The sequence below is a fragment of the Aptenodytes patagonicus genome, chromosome 6 (genome assembly GCF_965638725.1).
Source record: "Aptenodytes patagonicus chromosome 6, bAptPat1.pri.cur, whole genome shotgun sequence".
Lineage (NCBI taxonomy): Eukaryota > Metazoa > Chordata > Aves > Sphenisciformes > Spheniscidae > Aptenodytes > Aptenodytes patagonicus.
Genome location: NC_134954.1, coordinates 45882005 through 45901130, shown reverse-complemented (window position 1 = coordinate 45901130; position 19126 = coordinate 45882005). Strand labels below are relative to the sequence as shown.

Below are 19126 nucleotides of genomic sequence, written 5' to 3'. Positions count from 1 at the left end.
GGGATCAGGAGAGGTGCTGAGTGGGATGCGGTCATCACACAGAGGTTAGATGGGAAAACAAGTGGAAGGGGACTTTGAAGAGGAGAGTTAATAGAGAATGGAGTAAGTGAGATTTACCTGAACAGGCTCAGACAGACTAGTGCCTAGAACAACTCTTCAAGCACCTGTGAACTTACTTTTCTTTTTTCAACAGCCCCCTGGCTCTCTAGGGGCTGTGCCATGCTGAAAGGGGCAAGCTTCAAGTTGCCTGCGTGCCGCAGTTATTAAACAGTGTTGAAGATGAACAGATACTTGAATATACTGATTGTCTGTGATCTGATTTCACCAACAGCTTGTCTATAAACCTCCTTGCAGAAGGTCTAAATACTGTTCATTTAGTCCTCCCTTATATAATGTCAGCTTACTTCAAGCATGTGGGTGGAGGGTTTTTTTCCTGCTTTTTTAAAATCCTGGTTAAAGTGTTAGTAAGTTAAATAAAAAAAAAAAAAAAAAAGACGAACACTTTGATGCAAGGAGTCAGCTTTTTGATGCCAGCAGTTTTCAGCACAGGAAAGGCTTAACCATCTCGTGTTGGTTTTTGTGCCTCTGTATTTGAAGGTCTGTAGCTGCACAGGCTGAAAAATACTGTTGTCTAGTTAGACAAATATGAAGTTGGGGGTGAAAACCAACTGATGCTCTGGTCCCTGTTCTGGTGTTCCCTCTCTTTCTTTCCTTGTATTCGCTGAGTTTTTCACCTAACTTACGCTCGCTCTTCTTTCCCCAGAACTCTCAATATCTCTTTCCTATAACTGACTAGGAATTAATTACAAAGGTATTTGTAGCAGTTACAAATAGTATGTGATCTTGACAAATGTGAAAGAATTGACTCTCTACAAGCCTGAAACACCTTCCACGTTGTTGGCTTAAGATGCCTAATGTCAGGGCCTTTACAAAATGATCTGTAAAGTGCCTGTAGTGGAAATGTGTGAATCGATAAGTTGTTCAGAAACAATGATGAAATTGATCTACAAATTTGGGAATTTGAAATAGAAGAAATCATTGCCATAGTATAGTATCTGTATTTCTGTTCTTATGCTTGGGTACTGCTGACAGCTAAGGAATCCTCTGTCCTTTTCTCTCTTCACTAAATGTTGGAGATTTCTGCAGTGAGCAAGTTTTTGTAAGCCTTAGGTTTTTAAGAATAGTTGATATGGAACATATATACATGAAACTCATATGGAGGGAAACTGATTTGTTTGTTTTGGTGAGTGTGTTTCTTCAGGCTTCCAGTATAACAGCTATTATAACTGAGAGATTTTCATAAAATGGGAAACATTGAAAGGAAATATATGGCTAACCTGAGGAGTTTGATGAAACTTAATGGAGTTAAGGAAACTGAATTCATTTTCATCTTGACTTTTTTTTTTTTTACACTGTGGTTTCCATGTAATTTCTCTCTAGTATCCTTTCCTTGTCTGGCTTTCTTTAGGAGACTTGCTCTTTTCCCTCCTGCCTGTCAGGGTAGATGTTGTAGAGCAACAGAAGTTTTGTGGCCTGAAGTGTCTGTTCTCTTAAGTGCAATCAGTGTGGTGAGGTCATACTGAAAAGCTGACTAACAGGGGAGCAAACTCTTGCACAAGCCAACAAAACACAAAAACCTACTCCTCCCAAATTCACACTACACATTAATTTAAGGTTTCTAACAGTGTTTCTTCCACATATAGGAAGAAGGAAGAAGTGACTCTGGGAGGCAGGATGAAAATGCTACCAAACATTAAGAACCCAGACCTTGGATCTGTAGATCCTTGCCAACAAGCTAATCTTGAGATTTCTAAATCTGTTTGTTTTTTCTTCATTACAGCTACAGTTTGAATGTGCACTTTTATTTCACTGACCATAAAAATAATGTTTTCAGAAGAAAACTGAATGTTTCCACTTGAAGGGACAAATGGAGACACAACTGGCTTAAAAAGCTCAGTGCTGTTTATTTAAATGTGTACTAAAGCCAGATGAATAAAACTGAAGATCATACTTGCAGGTGATGCAAATATCAGGGTTACCTCAACAGCTTACACAAAAATCCCACTGTCAACCAGGTAGCGTTCTGCAATGTTTGAGCTGTGTGTATAGCACAGCTTTGCTTCTGTTTGGAGTTCTGAAAGGGTCTTGAGTCACTGCAGTAATCAAACATAGCTGTTGGGTTTTTTCCAGTGTGAAGAGTAACACTGGCTTGTCATCAAACATGTCAGTCACTCAGATAATAAACTGTTGAATGTCAGTTTCTTTCAAAGACAAAAAAAAGCTTTTCTGTAGAACTGTTGGACATGTTTTGTTGCGTAGATAGTTGTTTTTCTTTTATAGAACAAACTGCAGGTAAGCTGAGAATCCACAAAGCCACTGTAAAGAGCGACTGTGTTTGAGCTTGTGCCTAAAATGGCACAAAACTTGATGAAACTGTTAATTTTCATAAAAGCTCAAACTTCACTTGCAGTTTGCATTAATGTGAACAATTGGAAGAGGAGAAAAAACTTAACATATGCCAGTCCATCAGGTGGCATATGACACGTAGCACACAGTACAGTGCATCTTATTTTGGTTATCTGCAGACACTAGATGAGACTGGAATTTCTGGTACTCACCTGTTTTTTCTTTCTGAACCATGTCTTGTGAGAAGTAAGGCAGAGAGCATGTGAAGAGTTGTTATGGGGAAAGCATCCCTTACACTTGCAGTTATCAGCATGGATCTAGGAGTGTAAAACTTGGTTGATCCTTAATGTGTACAGTTAGAAATTTTTATTTTGGCTTATCAATTAAAAAATTAGAGCTGTGGAGTTCTGCTTTAGCTTCTCATGGTAGTGAATTGTGTTATGTGTGAAGGTCTGTGCGGGGACTAGAAAGTGGACAGCATGGAACCAATTCTTTCTCCTTGTCTTTTTAAATCATCTTACATTAGATGCAGTACAGAAACACATCTCTAACAAAACATTAGTTACTTTTAAGATCTAGCTTGTGAACTACTGTTTTCCTTCTAGTTCCATCATAAAATCCTAGGGACATCTAGTTTTCCTCCCTTTTAACTGGTCCTGCCTTCACTGTGGAATTTGGGGCACTCCTGACATCCTGCTGTTCTGCCTAGCTAAAATGTGTAGAAGTGATTATAACCCATCATGAAACACATGGAAGCCTACTCGACTTCTTTCAGTCCCAGAAAGGCTAGGTATTGTGTACAGTGGAACAGATCTCTTGATCATGTTTCCCCAGCAAGGGCTGTGAACTGAGTGCAATGGGATCATGTTGGGATTTGCTGTGGAGGACAACGATAGCGGTGCAGATCCTCCTGCGGTTTAAGAAATGCAAGAACACTAATACTGTATTGATTTTTTTTTTTTTTTTTAAACCACAGAAATTAATAGATACCTTAAACCCTGGCTAGCCCACAGTATTTAATAAATGGTCTACACTTTTGCTTTCTAAATTCGTCTGCTTTTAGTAGCAAATTTGAAGTGCTTACTGTGTCAGTTTCTTGTTGAACCAGCCCAACTCAGGAGTGTGGTGTAAAAGAGCAAATAATTAATTCTTAATTAACAGAGCTTGTTGTATATTGAAGTAATTTTTGCGGCCTCCTAAAACATCACAGTGCACTTAGATATGTGCTGGGTATTGGTAATGATATCGCTGTTCTCGTAGTAGTGCCGTAAAGAACAACTGACAGATTTTAAATAGCTTTACAACATCCTTCCGTGTGTATTGTGTAAAGTTACGATCTTTAGAAATAATCATTTAACAATGAGGGTGGTCAGACACTGCACAGGTTGCCCAGAGAGGTTGTGAAGTCTCTGTCTGGAGATAAGCAAAACCTGACTGACACAGTCCTGGACTGTCTGCTCTAGCGGACCCTGCTTGAGCAGGGGGTTGGACTTAGGTGATCTCAAGAGGTCTCTTCCAGCCTCAATGATTCTTTTTCTGTGAACAGAGGCCAACTTGTGTGGGTTGGTTTTAGTTGTTTTCCTTTTTAAATAAAGAGTTGATTTCCTCTGGGGAGTTAGGAGTGTTTTTAAGCGACCTATGCATATGCAAGTGTTGGTTAAGATTGTTTTCACCAAGATTCTCCCTCAAAATAGAGTTCCCTTCTGAGAACTGATTGTGTTTGAAAGCACTTTTTTATGCAACAGATCCAGTCCTTTATGTACTCACATTTGCTTGTATTAGTTATGAAAACAGAGCAAGTTTTGTATCTTTTGAGTCTATCCTGTTATGGATGAGAGATATATTTTGTTGAAGATGACTAGTCGGGAGATCAGCATGCTTTCATTCTGTCCAAATCTGGGGAAGAAGCCACCCATGGAGCATTTAAAGGATAGACTAACCTGTGCGTAACTGAGGACATGACAGGAGAAGGCAAATGGAAAACAACCTATATGTTGTACAACATATACAACCCTATGCTGGGTTCTGTGGTGCATTCGGTGTGGCTGGTGAGGAGTAAACAAAGCAAGTTGGATTTAGAAACCAGAATTGTAACTTTCAGGAACTTTTTTGGGAATAGAATAACATAATTTAAAGGACAAATCACTTTATATGAAGTTATTGTTAGGAATAACAGACTTTCTGAAATATATGGCAAATTTGTTAGTCTAATTTGTTTTAATTTTTAAATCTTTATTGAAAATATTAAGTAACTTATCTTTCACACTGTAAGGTGATGAAATATAAGGGAAGCTCAACTATTAATCAAAGCTAGAAACCCACTGAGCAAGGGAAGAAACTCAATTTACAGCAAAGAGATGATTTTATGATTTAATGCTTTAAATATGTGCTGTATCAAAATGTTACTGCTGTCTAGTAAAGCAGTGGATGGGGCTAAAACTATTAAAGGAAATGCAATATTTCAGTGTTCTAAAGTAGTGAAATCATCAAAGGGCTGCTACTTAGTAACAGTGACATCTTTGACTGTCAGCTTTATTCATGAGATAATATATGTAGCACGATGCAGTGTGTAAAATGTGTTCTTAATAGTTAGAAATCACCCATGGAGGTGTGTAAAACAGTAGGTAAGTAGCTAGCATTATAAATTCCCAAAACCCACACACATTCTTATATGACATAGATGAGTAAAGTCAAGTCTTCATGCGGATTTTGTGTTGAGGAAAGGACGTAAGATCTTGAGCAAGGGACAGAGGTTTGCTTTTAAAAGTAATATGATCTGCCCTGTGGGGGACTGCGCACTCTTATCAGCGCATGGAGTGTACAGCAGCAGCAGAAGTAGCTGAGATTGTCTGAAGGGCAAGCAAGCTGCAAGGGATTCTTTAAAATGAGAGTGGTGGGAGAGGGAAGCAAGTTCAGGCTTCTCTGTGCTCCAGTTGGAGACAGGGTTGATCTGACAAGCTTGGTAGCACCATGTGAGTAAATGGCACCGAGATATGCAGAGAAATAAGAGGAAAGGCTATTTTTAATACGCAGTTCTTGGAGGTGGAGGGCTGTTAATAGCGTGGCAACATTATTGTGCTGTTCCCACAGACTTAATTTCTGGTGGGAGTCTTCCCTTCTCACCTCATTATCATGAAGTGTGAGGGTCTGATAGAAAACGTGTTTTGACTTCTACTGAGTGGATAGCCTCTAAAACAAAAATCATAGAATCATTAAGGTTGGAAAAGACCTCTAAGATCATCAAGTCCAACCGTCAACCCAACACCACCATGCCCACTAAACCGTGTCCCTAAGCGCCTCATCTACACGTCTTTTAAATACCTCCAGGGATGGGGACTCCACCACTTCCCTGGGCAGCCTGTTCCAATGTTTAACCACTCTTTCAGTAAAGAAATTTTTGTAAAGAAATCTTTCAGTAAAGATTTGGAGTTGTTTTCTTACTTTTTATATCATCCTGTTGCTTCTCTCATTTCTGTCATTCCTGTTTCTGCGTGTTTTAATTCCTGTTATTTCTGTTCATCCTGTGGCATACCATGCTTCTTTCTTTTTCTGTTAGTTGTCTGTGAAGCTTGAGCTTTCATCATACATCTTCTGATGTAGCTCCTAATCAAGACTTACCCTTATTTTGAGGGCTAGATATCTTGGATTTGGACTCCTAAGTGCTACCAGGATGAAGTATTAGGAGTTACACTTGGTTGTGAGTCAAATTGGTTGCAGACAGATTAATCTCTTCCTCTGGCTTTTCTTTTGCTGTGTTTCCCATTACATTTTTGCCTCTTATCACATCCTTATCTGCCTCTTGCCTTATGCTTCCTTCATCAACTGTATTGCTGTTGCTTTTTGGTATTTCATGAGCAACACTGGCAGTTTAGGAAGAGCAAATCATATGACTAATTTTTCCGTTGCTTGGAAAAAAGCATTGTCCAGGGAGAACAGCACAGAGAGGAGGGTTAAAATTCTCTGGCTGCTTAGAAGGGGAAAGCTACAGGGAGGCGGTCTACTAAATGCATCTTTCTTTGCAGTCTCTTGCAAGACAAAAGCAAATGTGCTGTTTCTGCTAATGCCACATTATTCTGGGATAAGAAGCCTAGCTACAGTTGGTCTCAATCACTTCTTGTGGGGTTTTGTACTGGGGGTGCACAATGTGTCTTGGGAGTTCATTAGTACCGTAACTCTATCTGGTTGTATAATCTGTGCTGTGGATTTAATGTGCTATGGGTGCTGATACACCTGACTTTGTCCAGCAGAAAGCATCTTGTGTCTGGCAGAGGCCCTGTGGAACTGGAGCCAGTAAAGTCTATTTTCCTTTCACTGCTGTTCCTTTCCTCAAACGTGTGGGTCTGCTTGGGTTCAGGGGGGCAAGTCTGACTTGTGTGGCCATGTCAATATTGTGTCCCTTGGTGCATCCTGCAGTGCTGCAGGTCTTAGACCCTTCTCGTCCAGGATGACAGTTGGTTATATTTGCATGTGTTTAATTCTCGTAGTGCTTTTAGCCCTAGACCTGATTTCTAACATCTAAGAAGCATGGATATAGGGACTGGCAGAGCACAAGAAGAGGCAAAAACAATGTAAGAGATGAGCTTTAACAAGTTACACAGTTTCAAAGTAAATCAAAACCTCAGGAAAGTCAAGATGTTAACAGTGTACTTCTTTATAGGGTGAGCGAGGATGGGTGTTACTCCATACTGTCTCTTCCCTGGGAAAAAAGCACCTGTCCTATTTAACATTTATCAGTGACCTGGAGGCAGCGATGGAGTGCACCCAAATTGCAGATGACACCCAGTTGGGCAACAGTCAATATGCTGGAGGCTGCTCATTCAGAGGGACCTAGATGGGCTGGAGGATTGGGCCAACAGGAACCCTATGAAATTCAACAAGGAGAAACACAAAGTTCTGTGTTAGGAATTACTGAATTCAGTAGCCCTTTTCCCTCTGTTTTCCTGTGCTTGTTTCTCTCCAGTCTTCCTTGCTGCCTTCCCCTAAATATCACGCAAGTCTCATATGGTCCCACATGCTCTTCCCCACCATTCCATAGTGAGTGCCACTAGGCATTAGTTCCCCTCAGTGGGAAAGGTGATCTGGGCACTGTTTACCCTTGTTGGAGGTTTTCAAGACTCAACTGGATAAAGCCTTGAGCAGCCTAATTCTACCTCATAGCTGACCTGTTTTCAGAAAGAGGTTGAACTAGAGACCTCCTGAGGTCCTTTCTAACCTGACTTATCCAGTTATTCTAAAAGTTGCTGCTGAACTGTAAATAAATAAATTCTGAGTTGTTTGCTCTATGTTTGCATCATAACTTGCTAATAATAATCTGTATTTTAAATCTGCGTATTGCAGTCCTGTTCTGCCTGTTGATGATACTTAAGTTATTTGGTAGACAAGCAAAATACTTCTGTTTCTTAATAGCTCCTTTATCAAATCTAAAAAGTTGTTTAATTTTTGCTGTTATTAGTGAATTCCTTGGTCTGTGTCCAAGTTTGTTGTTTGGTTTTTTTAAGTAGATGCTAGCATTAGAAACTAAAGTTGGTCTCTATACTGTCTCTTAAAAGTGATTTTGCTAAATCAGTGCTAGAAACTTGTCAACACTGTGGACAAGTTTTAAACAACAGTTATACTATTTTGTTGAGATGTTACAAATGGTAGTTAAAATGTTCCAGTATGGCATACTACTGTATGCTGATTTTTTTTTTTTTCAGAGAATCAAATGTGTATTAGTGGTACTTCAGGTATGAGCTGTAAGGCAAACTGTGTTCTAGGACTTCTAAACCAGGACTTCTTACCTTTTAAGTACATGATTAAATTCAGGTACCTGTTCACTGTGTGCCACGAATGAGCACAGTAAGGTGGAAATAGAAACACTGTTTTTTATAAGCTAGCTTTTAAAAACTTCTCGAGATGGTCTGCTTTCATAGCTGACTCTAGCCTTTTTTGAGAAGGGGGGGAAATTCTTGACTGAACAATATTCGTGTTCCTAAATAGATGTTGGCTACCTTACTTATACAGTAGAGATTCAAAATTACAGTGGTCTGTATCCTGGACCAGCGTCAGAGCAATACTGTTGGACTAAGATCAGTGGTGTTGTAAGCCAAGTACCTGGAAAACATCCAGGTCTGGATACCAATGTTGTGTACTGTGGGAATCTGGAATGAGAAGTCTTGGGGACACCTGTACTTTTGCAATTACGTTCACTTGCTGACTCATGAGGGCTGTGGCAGTGCTATGGGTTAGGTGCAGTAGCACAAAACATTCACACAGTTAAGATTGCCAGCACCAAGACAGTTTGTGCATACTTTGGATACTATTTAACCAGAGTTCTGTTGGTTGAGTGCGTAAAAAGCTCTTAAGATTTTTTTTTTTCCCCCATTCAAAGTTGATGGTGATTCTTAGATGACTTTGTTTTTTAAGGGTGTGGCAACTGCATTGGCATACCACCTTGAAACACTAATGTGCAAGTTTGCAAGCTTGCATGCTTTTATGATTAGCATGGCATAAGTAGCGCACAGGAAGATCAGAATGACAAATGTAAATGGATGCGGATTTGCTCTTTCCAGGATCACAGTACTAGATTATTCTGTTCATATGTTCACATAAGTCAGTGTGCCTGTAGCATGACTTCCTCAGAAGAGCTGTTTCTTCTGTCAAAGCTAATGCAGGTCAAAATTTCATGATGATGTTTACAGTTTCATCAACGAACTTTTTAGTGATCACTCCCACCTTAATCTAAGGGAGTAATATATCCTCACGTAATGTCATCACTGGTTCATTGTGGCAAAGGATTAAAGCAATCATTTTGTTCTTCAATAATTATGTGTTAGCTGTACAGGATTTTACTTGAAATTCCAAAAGAACAGAATAGTGTCAGATCCATGTTTTGATATTTATCAGCACTGTAGAAGTTACTAGGTTCTTTTATAAGACCACAGAGATTATTTCCTGCTGTATTGGGTACTTAAAGCATAGAGTGAAAGATCAGCAGTGTCCTTTATTTATTTATTTATTTATTTATTTATTTAAAATTATGCTCTTAATAAAGTTCTAGCTTTCTGCCCTCTACTGAGCACAGGCTCCACATCCAGCTACCCTAACATACAGGCACACATACTGACTTCTGAAAATGTATGTTGTTTTCTGAGATCCCCCTTTCCAGATTTTATTTTGAGGGAAACTATAAGCTACTTCAGACCTTCATGGCAGTAGGAATAAGTCCACAGGCATTTTTTTACATGGGAAAATGTCAGATTTTTATTTATCTTGGCAAAAGTAAGGTTTTGCTTTAGAGAGACAGCCCATTCTATGTGTTTCTGATCTTGTCTCCATCACTGTGCTTGAGCATTTTAAGGCTGGGTGGAAGTTGTTGTAGTAATCACCATCTTCTGTTAAAGGTCTTTCCTTTTTTTGTCCTTTCTGTTTCAGATTTAGCCTTGGAATCTAATCCATCTGATCATCCCAGAGCAAGCACAATTTTCCTGAGCAAGTCTCAAACAGATGGTAAGCTAAGTTTTTTCCAATTTAAAAAAAGGTGGGAGAAAAACTGGAAAAATAACCACCTATTTTAATTATGCAGCTCGAGAACACTTAAATTGCTTTAATTCTTTCAAAGCATAGGGATTAATAATTTGTGTGTTTACACAGAAATGTGTTCATAGGCTGTTCTACTTAACACTTAAAATCACTTGTTCTTCTAAATGCTTAAATATCAGGAGATTTCAGAGTCTGGATCCTAGTAGTCTGAAGGAGCAAGTCTTTCTTCACTAGTGAAATTCAAGCTTCAAGCAGTGGTGGGGGTTTTTTATGACCAAGGACTGTTTTAAAAATTGCTTTAAATTAAAAAAAAAAAAAGGACAGTTTTCTGTAAGGAATAATAAGCCTAAGCCAACAGTCTGTATCAGTTGCTTTTGAATATGTTGTTTTAAATTGTTTTAATAGTTTCAGTAGCATAATTATTCTTGAATCCTGGTTTTAATTACATGGATGTATTGGGACTTTCACTTTCTTTGCAGATCCCTTGTTTACTTAATAAAGTAAATTTTGAACAATTACTATAGCCTGTGCATTCCAAAATGCTGTTAAAAAGTGGAGGCATTTCGATAACGCACAAATAAAAAAGAATTCTGACAATGGTAAATTTTGAAGTTGCAACTAAAAAGGAGTTTAAGACATTCTTTTAAAAATGCTTCTGTTCCTTTTATAGTTGGTTCTTGTTTGAAGCACTGTTTTTTCTAAGACAGTGTTGCACTTGAGATTGGATGTGTTGATGGAAAGCTGCAGTGTGTCTTCTACCTTGGCATAGCTTTGCCACAGAAAAGTAGAATTATTTTGACAGGTCTGTCAGTCGCAGTCCTGCTATTCAGAGTCTTATGGCAAGTAGTAAAATTGTCAGTTGTATCAACTTCGCAATGCTCAGATAATCTGCGAGCAATGGAAACAAGCACTCGCGTGATTCTCCAGAAGAGATGATACCGAGGAAATGTAGGTCTCTCTTCCCTGAGGTCTCGAAGGTCAGTCTTCAAACAGACAGAGGATCTGACCTGCACATTTCAAACACCTCTTAGATGAGCGCTGCTTAAGTTGCAATTAGCAAGCTGACATAGTTCTTGAACATTGTAGTGCAGCTTCAGTGTGCAGCCTTTCAGCCTTGCTGCAAATAACGTTCAAACTACATGAACATCCTCGTTGGGGGTAGTATTGCTTTTAAACATGACTCAGTATTCTTCAAATGTAATGTATTGAAATGTATACACTTGTGTTCATGTAGAAAAATGGTCTGCTAGGTGAGCAGACTATTAAACTATTCTCTGAAGTTTGTATTAGTTGGATGAATTGATTTTTACAGGATATTTTTATGGACAAGTCAGGCAGAAGGATTTCTTTTCTAATTTCACTGGATATTCTTTAGTTAACCTTTCATAGAACTAGTAGAATTAATATCTGTAAGTTCTCTCTCACTGAGATGATACCAGGATTGTGAGTTTTGATTTATGCAAGAAGACCAAAAAAATTTGGATACTCTCTTCCAATTGTTAATTTTTCTAAATATGTAAGAGAATGTGTCCCTGCTAATAAGTGGTAAAGATCTGAGGTCAAAACTTTGGAGAAGTCACCTGTCCAGGCTGGTCACATTTGTATAGCTTTCTGCATGTATGCAACTCTCAGCTCTCCTTTAACAGCACTGTTTTACTGCTGCTGTTATATCTGGAAGTTAAACCTTACAATCTTTTTTGAAAGGCTGACACAGTTTAAAATGATCAGATAACATGGTTGCAGTTATATGAGAAATAGGCGTAGCTTGTGCCAGCATCTTCTGTATAGTGAAATACCTTTTTACCTTCTGCTGTCTAATAGGAGGAGAGAAAACACATATATAATGCTGGGCACCTTCCTCCTTGTGTGTCTTTGGCAGGTTCAGCGTGTGATGTTTTTACTTCTGTTCATGGAGTGGTTGCTGTTGGATGTTAGACATTGTCTATTTGAACTATCTGAAATCATCCAGTTTTTCATGATGCACAGCATCTCTTCAAAGCTGAGACATTTTTCCCTTAGTGCGATGGGTGGAGGTAGTTCCTAAATGTACATGTGGATAGTTGGAAGTAGTATGTAGTTTACTAGCTTGATAAAACTCAGTATTTTTTCCTCAAACTACTTTTTCAGACACCTAAAGTCAAATTTGAAACTTTTAATACTCATGTACTTCAGAAGACTGGGTTAATAGAATTACTTTATTGAATGTAAATTGGGATTGTATTTTAGAAACCTTTCAGTTCACATTCTTTCTCCCTCTTTCTAGTGCGAGAGAAGAGGAAGAGTAACCACATCAATCATGTAAGTAAAACAAATTCTTAATGTGCTATATAGATAATATTAGCATATTGGGACGAAGACAAATTCAACAACTGTAGTAGTTCTCGGTATATAGTCCTACACATGTTCCAAATCCTCCTCAGCAAGATAAAACTGAATTATCTTTGCCTATCTTTAAAAAATAAACAAACAGGCACAGTGTCACAGAGCATAGAATGGCTGATGTCAAAAGAATAAGAATGGATATTTTTGTTGTATCAGTCTTGAGCATTTCAGAACAGTAAAGGAGAAAATACAAGTCAAACTGCCTACGTTGGTTTTTTTAGACAGAAATAAAACTGGATTAATTTCTCAGCTGAGATGAGAAGTCTTAAATGACTTCCTGTTTGCGCATCACTACAGGACTTATTGTGAGAAATGTATCCAGCATGAAAAGAGAATGATGAACAAACATTATAATCAGTATGATGAACAAATGATAATGCATTAGTTTTAAAATCTGAAAATATGCTCTAAGCTTCTTCCACAAAACCAAACTAGTTGTTTTTGACACTTCACTTACCAAAAAAAATACAAAAAAGATGCAATGTCATTAATAAGTGTATAAAAAATTATTGACTAGTAAAGCTAAGAATGGAAGTTACTAAGACAAAGCTTAAAAAATACTGTCTAGCAGAAGTGTCTACTGATAAGTTACTGGTAAGATAATGATATTTCAAGTCTGCTGTATTTAGTATGATTATGGGGGGTGGTTCTTTTTTTTTTCTTTTCTTTCTTTTTCAATTACAGTTCCAGCTTTAGTCTGCCAGCACCAAGGTGAAGTGTGATTGGATTGTTTTTGCTGGCAAACTTCAGCTGGAATGGGAGATGTTCCCAGGCAGCCATTGAGTTGTGAAGGGTGCCAACATTTTCATATGGAAGACTTTCAAGTTTTTAGACAAGGCATTTAAAAAGATTCTGGCAAAAACTAATGAATCTTGAATTGCTTGATTAAAACTCTTCCCTCAATTATGATGTCCTAGCTCTAGTGCAAGGCATTCTCTAAAAATGCTCAGGGAAGCCTGACTTAGTGTTATATACGAAGATTTCTTACAGTATAAAATCTGCGGGATTAGGATAGATGATGGAACATATTGCTAGCTCTGAATAGTAAAAGTAAGGGTAATAGTAGTACTTTATTTCCAGATTCCAGACGCTAAACAAGACATGAGTAAAGTGAGCAATGTCAGGAAGAGGTTTCTTTTTTTCTGAAATATAAGAAGACAAAACCCCAAATGCAAAACTGTCTTTACAGGGAGCGATACTGGATAACGAGAAAATGTAAGGGTATAGGATATAAAAGAAGGGAGAAGATGATTATGGAGTCACAGGGAAATCTAATAAAGAACATCGTAGAGAGGGAAGACCGAGACCTGAACTGGCAAGAATGGAATGGAGGAGAACTGAGAAAATCGGAGGACTTGCTGCTTTAGCTGCAGCTATTTCTGCTGAAAATTACTTATCTAAAAACATCGTGTTGTATATTACAAGGGATGATTTATAAACCTATCTTACACAAAGGGTATCTTTAGGAACTTGATGGCTCTAGGATAGCTTGCATAGCAGGAGCAATCATCTACAAAGACCTCCTCTGCAGTAGCTACTTAAGGTGTAAAGCCAGTATTCAGTGTGGTAAACCAAAGCTCACAGAATCCCTCTTCTTGAATGTATTTCTGTTCTTTTTTTTTTTTTTTCTTTCTCCCTCCCTCCTTCCCCTCCCAGGTTTCTCCTGGGCAGCTTACGAAAAAATACAGCTCATGCTCAACAATATTTATAGATGACAGCACCGTCAGTCAACCTAACCTTAGAAGCACAATAAAGTGGTAAGAACCATTTGTCGTCAACAAGGGGCTGAGTAGCACTGCAAGGTTTATATGGGATTTTGTGGTGGTCTTGTCTGTTTCAAAGCCAGTCACACACTTGAATGAGAGGAGCACAGCACCTCTTGGTCATGGAAGGGGTCTAGAGGTCTGGTTAATTATGACTGCTGAGGCGAGCTTTTTTTTCAGTTACAGAGCTAATGTACTGTTGTATTAAAGTAGTTATTGTGCACTTGAGAATCTGAGGCAGTGCGGAAGTGTGTCAGCATTTTGGGTTTAAAAGTGTGTGTTGGGGTGGGGAGCTCAAAGTCCTCACATTGAAAGCCAAACCCAGAAGAAACTCTCAGTCTGGGAAAACTTGAAATGGATTTTGTATGGAGTTGCAGGAAAAGTTTGTAGGACTGCGTTTGCTACTTGCCAGTGGTATTAGTCTGCCCTCTAGTTGTGGATAACAGTATGTTGCTGGCTTTGGTTTTTAGTTCTAGCCTTTCTACTTTTTCTTCATATATTTATTATTTTAGGTAGGTGAGTTTGATAACTAGTCTTCTTGGTTCTCCAGTGGAAATGGCTGTTTGACCTATTGTTCTGGGTACCACAGAGACAGTTCTTTGTGCATAGACGATACCAGCGAGAACTGAGAGTTCTACTGTGCTTGAAGGCAAAGTAGCTTCAGGCCCAGAAGGCTTTACTGTTTTAACACTTAGTAGAGTTTGGAAATGTCTAAGTTGGTTTGTCGCTTTCAAATTTGGTTTCAAACAGAGGTATCTAGGATGTCACTCCTCCTTTTCTAGAGAAAAAAAACTAAATGATGGTGCTTGTGCCATTTTGAAGTGGTGTACAGCTGGCAACAGATTAGAGCTTGCCCGTGACATATTCCTGTGATGGCAGTGTTCCTGTTGCCGCTGCCAGTAAAGTATCTGAAATTTGGCCACAGTAGATGAGTGTCAATATGAAATCCATTGCCTTACTTGACTCAGCAGAGACTGAGATCTGTTCTTGTCCCCTTCTTGGATTATACTGGCATAATATCATCTTTATGATTCTCTTTTTTTAGACAGGTCCTAAATTACACAGCCAGAGATACAGAATTAAAACATCAGCAGAATCTCTACAACAGTATATGTAACATCGAGTAGAACTTTTATTATATTTTAGTTGTGAATAGTCCACATTTTCAATAAATGTCACCTAATCAGGCAATGAAGGTGCACATTTAAAATGTGGTACAATATTTATTGCATGGCACAAATACCTGTACAATGAATATAAAAGTAGTTTGGCTAGCAAATTTGATTTGGCCAGTTTCTGTTCAGGCAGGTAAACATCAGAAATGAGACACAGAGTATTCAAGAATGTGAGAGGAAGCCAATACATAATGGATTCTGAACATTTTGCCCTGAACAACAGCTTTTGCAGTGGAACAGTGTGCACAGAATGGTGCTTTAAGTCTTTTCTTTTTTTTCTTTCTCATTTTTAGTGTAACACTAGCAATATTCTACCATATAAAGAACAGGTGAGTGAACTTTTTTTTTTTTGCTGAAATACAACAACTTTCTTTTTGAGCCAGGGATGTGGTCTTGGTGACTTCAGGAACAGCTAAGTATAACTTAAAGGAGTTGAAAAATCTGACACTTCATGCTGTATCTGCTTTCTCTTTGTACCCCCTCTTGAGCTGTTACAGAAAGGTCTGTAATACACCCAATCCAATTGGCACATGCTTCATCGAGAATGAAGCGTAAAAAGTCAAAACGGAGGAGAATACACTTAACTCACCACAAATCAGCCTTTGAACTTTGTTTAGCTATTCCTGAATACAGAAGTACAGATTAGTTTTGGTGGGTGAAGGAACACTCTGTCCCATGTACAGATAACCCTTGCAATTATAGCTAGTTACAGCGTATACTTCAAAATTACAGCTGCCTTTTTGAAATAAATGCTGTTGAGATGGTTTCCCATTTTAAGGGAGAACTGTACTAAGCATAATATAAGAACATGGATAGCTATTAATTGTTTAGCTTCTTAAAATACTCAGTTGTAAGATCTCATCATTAAATACTTTGCAAAAATACAATATAACTTCATACCATATTCTAGGGAAAGCTGAACTATAAAATACGTCCCTTTATCCTCTTTAATGAATAACACTTTTTTAGTGGAGCATAGCATTACCAATTTATTCTTGTTGCTAAAACAGAGTTTTTTACTTTGTAGAGATTCTGACAGATCGTTGGATATTTTTGATGAAAAATCTCATCCTCTCACAGTAAGTGTAACTTTTTGATCCTCTGAATGTGTATCAATATACATATTTTTTAACATCTTGATTTATATTGTATAAGTCATAAAAATGTCTTAGCACCAGGTCACAAGCAAATTGATCTTAAACTGTATCTTTATAAAATACAGTGCAGACAGTGTCCTCTGGACTTTTGATACTGGCTAGATCATGAACAGAACCCAGCCTTTCTAAATGTTGCAAAGTATGTTTGGTTTTCTATGCTTTGAATATAAATAAAGCAAGCACGTGCTGATCTTGCATATTTTGTATCCGAACTTTCTTGTCTGACTCCTTTCTTCCCCTCTTTAACACTACTTTAATTAAAGGCTTTTCCTAGTTATTTAGGAAGACGTGGTTAGTAGATATGTGCCTAACCTTTTGAATGGCTGCAAACAGGAGAACATAATATGTGAAGCAGCACACAAAGTAGGAGACAGTGAGTTTGGTCTTCAAAAAACCTGAAAGGCAAAATTTTAAAGCAAATAGGCTTAATGCTGTTTGCAGTAACAGCTAGGAGCATTCAGCATGTGATTTTAATGTGACTGGTCGTGGTACAGCTTTTTAGAGTCTTTAAGATGCAAAACCTCATAGTACAGGCAAGCTCAAGAGTGGAGCGTGTGCTTTTTATGTCCAGTTTGAGCACTACTAGCTTAATGACTGTCCTATAGAACCACTTCCTCTGTTTTTAATTTGAAATGAATTTAGCAAAGCTCTAGTGGCTTTAAAAATTCAGTTTGCTCTGGGACATACCTGAGTGAATGCAGCTTAATCTATCTCACAGATTTGGCTTGTTAATAAACAGTTTTTAATAAACAATTAAATATTTTAAGTTTGTTAGTTTCATCCCTAAACATGACCCATTGTGCTAGGAATTGTACACTTGAATAAATACAACTCTTTACTCAATAAAAATAATGAACTTCAGGAGAAGAGCCATATAGAAGATTTCTTGTATGGACTGTGGCACTTCAAGAGAAAAGTCTGGTCCAAAACTGTTTTAACTGCCTGGATCTGTTTTTTCACATTGAAAATTATTTATGTAAGATGAACTCCACTTCATCACACAATTTCTTTTCTTTATTTAGCAACCTGGTATCTTTTGATCCTGTCATATAGCCTACCTCCTATTTAATGAGTATGAATAGAGGAAAATCATTGTGTCCTTTAGGAAACACTTAAAGGTCTCTTCTATCTTACTGTAGTATACAGACAGAAATATAGCAATGGCTGTATGTCATTCTTCTGAGGGGAAAGATACAAATGGCTTGTAGTTTCTATAGCAATGGGGTTTTGGCTGGGTACCTACAGTTCCTTTAAAAAGGTTAATTAGCTGGAAGAAATCTTTGAACACCTTGTCCTCTAAAGATTCAGTCACAAGGAGTCCAAATCCAGGCTCTATTGACCCTAATAGCAGAAGAAACAAACTTCAAGTTATCAGCGTCACAGGGCTTAGTTACAAGTTACAGTCCTTTCCTCCTCAGCTCCAGTCAGCAAAAATGTACTTCCAGATGTGCTTTTGTACCGCTCGTAGTGCAGGAATTATGCAAGGGGGATCCTGCTCATGTACAGGGTCAGAATTCTCAAACGCTCATTTTAGGATTGCTCTTACAGACTGATTATTTCTAAGCTTTTATTCTCCTCTGTATTTAGAAACAGTTTAGCATCGTGTCAAAGTTAAATCTAGCTGTTCATTAGCTTTGTCTTTCTGGAATCTCTCAAGAATGAGTCCTATGAAGACAGTGTAAGTTACCTTCCAGTTCTACATGTGACAGTATTATTGACATGTTCTTCAGCTCTTCCTCGGCTGGAAGGGGAATCTTGTGAAGTCTCTTAATTTTGCCTTTTGAAGAGCCAGTGCTTCCCTGGAGTATATGTATCTGTGATTTTCTTGCAGGGAGAAACTTTTTTTTTAATCTCTTTTAGTCTGTAAAATGTTCCATGGACAATAGTTAGCACCTGTAATAATGATGGTAGTTCATGCTCTTTCCTGTTAGCATTACAGATCAAAAAAGTGTTCAAAACAAAGGTATCGGCTAAAGCTATTGTGTTTTGTTTGGAATATTCATAATATTGCAAGGCTGCTTGCTGCTTTCAGTATATGATTTTGTTCTGTCTCTGTGACAGGGAAGGGTTGTATACACTTCTGCTCGGTGAGAAGAAACAGCCATGTGTGGCTGTTCTTTAAAGTCAGTATTAAGACAGATTTTCAGTAATTCGGAGAACTTTCTTTCAGCGGGAAGAGGTTCCAGATGACTACTACAAGCATGACCCTGATCACAAGCACATCTACCGGTTTGTTCGGACACTTTTCAGTGCTGCACAGCTGACGGCTGAATGTGCAATAGTGACACTGGTAAGAGATGCCTGATTACTGAAACTTGAGGTTTTTGAAGACTTCCCCCCCCCCCCCCAGTGAGTGAACTGGGCTGAACTGACATTTAAATAGTTACAGTATCTCGTGAAACCTAGTTAATACTGAAGACACTGTACAAGCGAGCTCCTTAGAGAAGATTTCTAAGTAGTCACAGAAGTGGTTAACTAAAAAGGAACTTACCTTTTCTGTATATGAATATGTAACACTTAATTACTTGTCCAATCACACGCTGTTTGTTTCATAATATATAACTTGCTGAAGAAGCTTGAGAAAGGCAGAACAGTGGGACACGGTAAACAGTGGGGTATAAAAAGATCAGACACAGACATCTTTTATTTCAATTGTGTGGAGGGGAAAATGGGAGTTTTGGATTCATATTAACCAGAACAGTGCAAGTAACACCCCCTAAGG

General features: G+C 38.2%; 1 protein-coding gene across 1 annotated transcript in view; it reads left to right on the top strand.

Moving 5' to 3' along the window:
* The window catches only part of CCNYL1 (cyclin Y like 1), a 34122-nt gene that overhangs the window by 4294 nt on the left and 10702 nt on the right, over positions 1 to 19126 (top strand). The window contains exons 2-7 of the mRNA XM_076342393.1: positions 9820 to 9894; positions 12191 to 12225; positions 13966 to 14066; positions 15541 to 15576; positions 16275 to 16326; positions 18575 to 18694. Coding sequence (XP_076198508.1) covers positions 9820 to 9894; positions 12191 to 12225; positions 13966 to 14066; positions 15541 to 15576; positions 16275 to 16326; positions 18575 to 18694 — 419 coding nt within the window. The remainder of the gene's footprint in view (positions 1 to 9819; positions 9895 to 12190; positions 12226 to 13965; positions 14067 to 15540; positions 15577 to 16274; positions 16327 to 18574; positions 18695 to 19126) is intronic.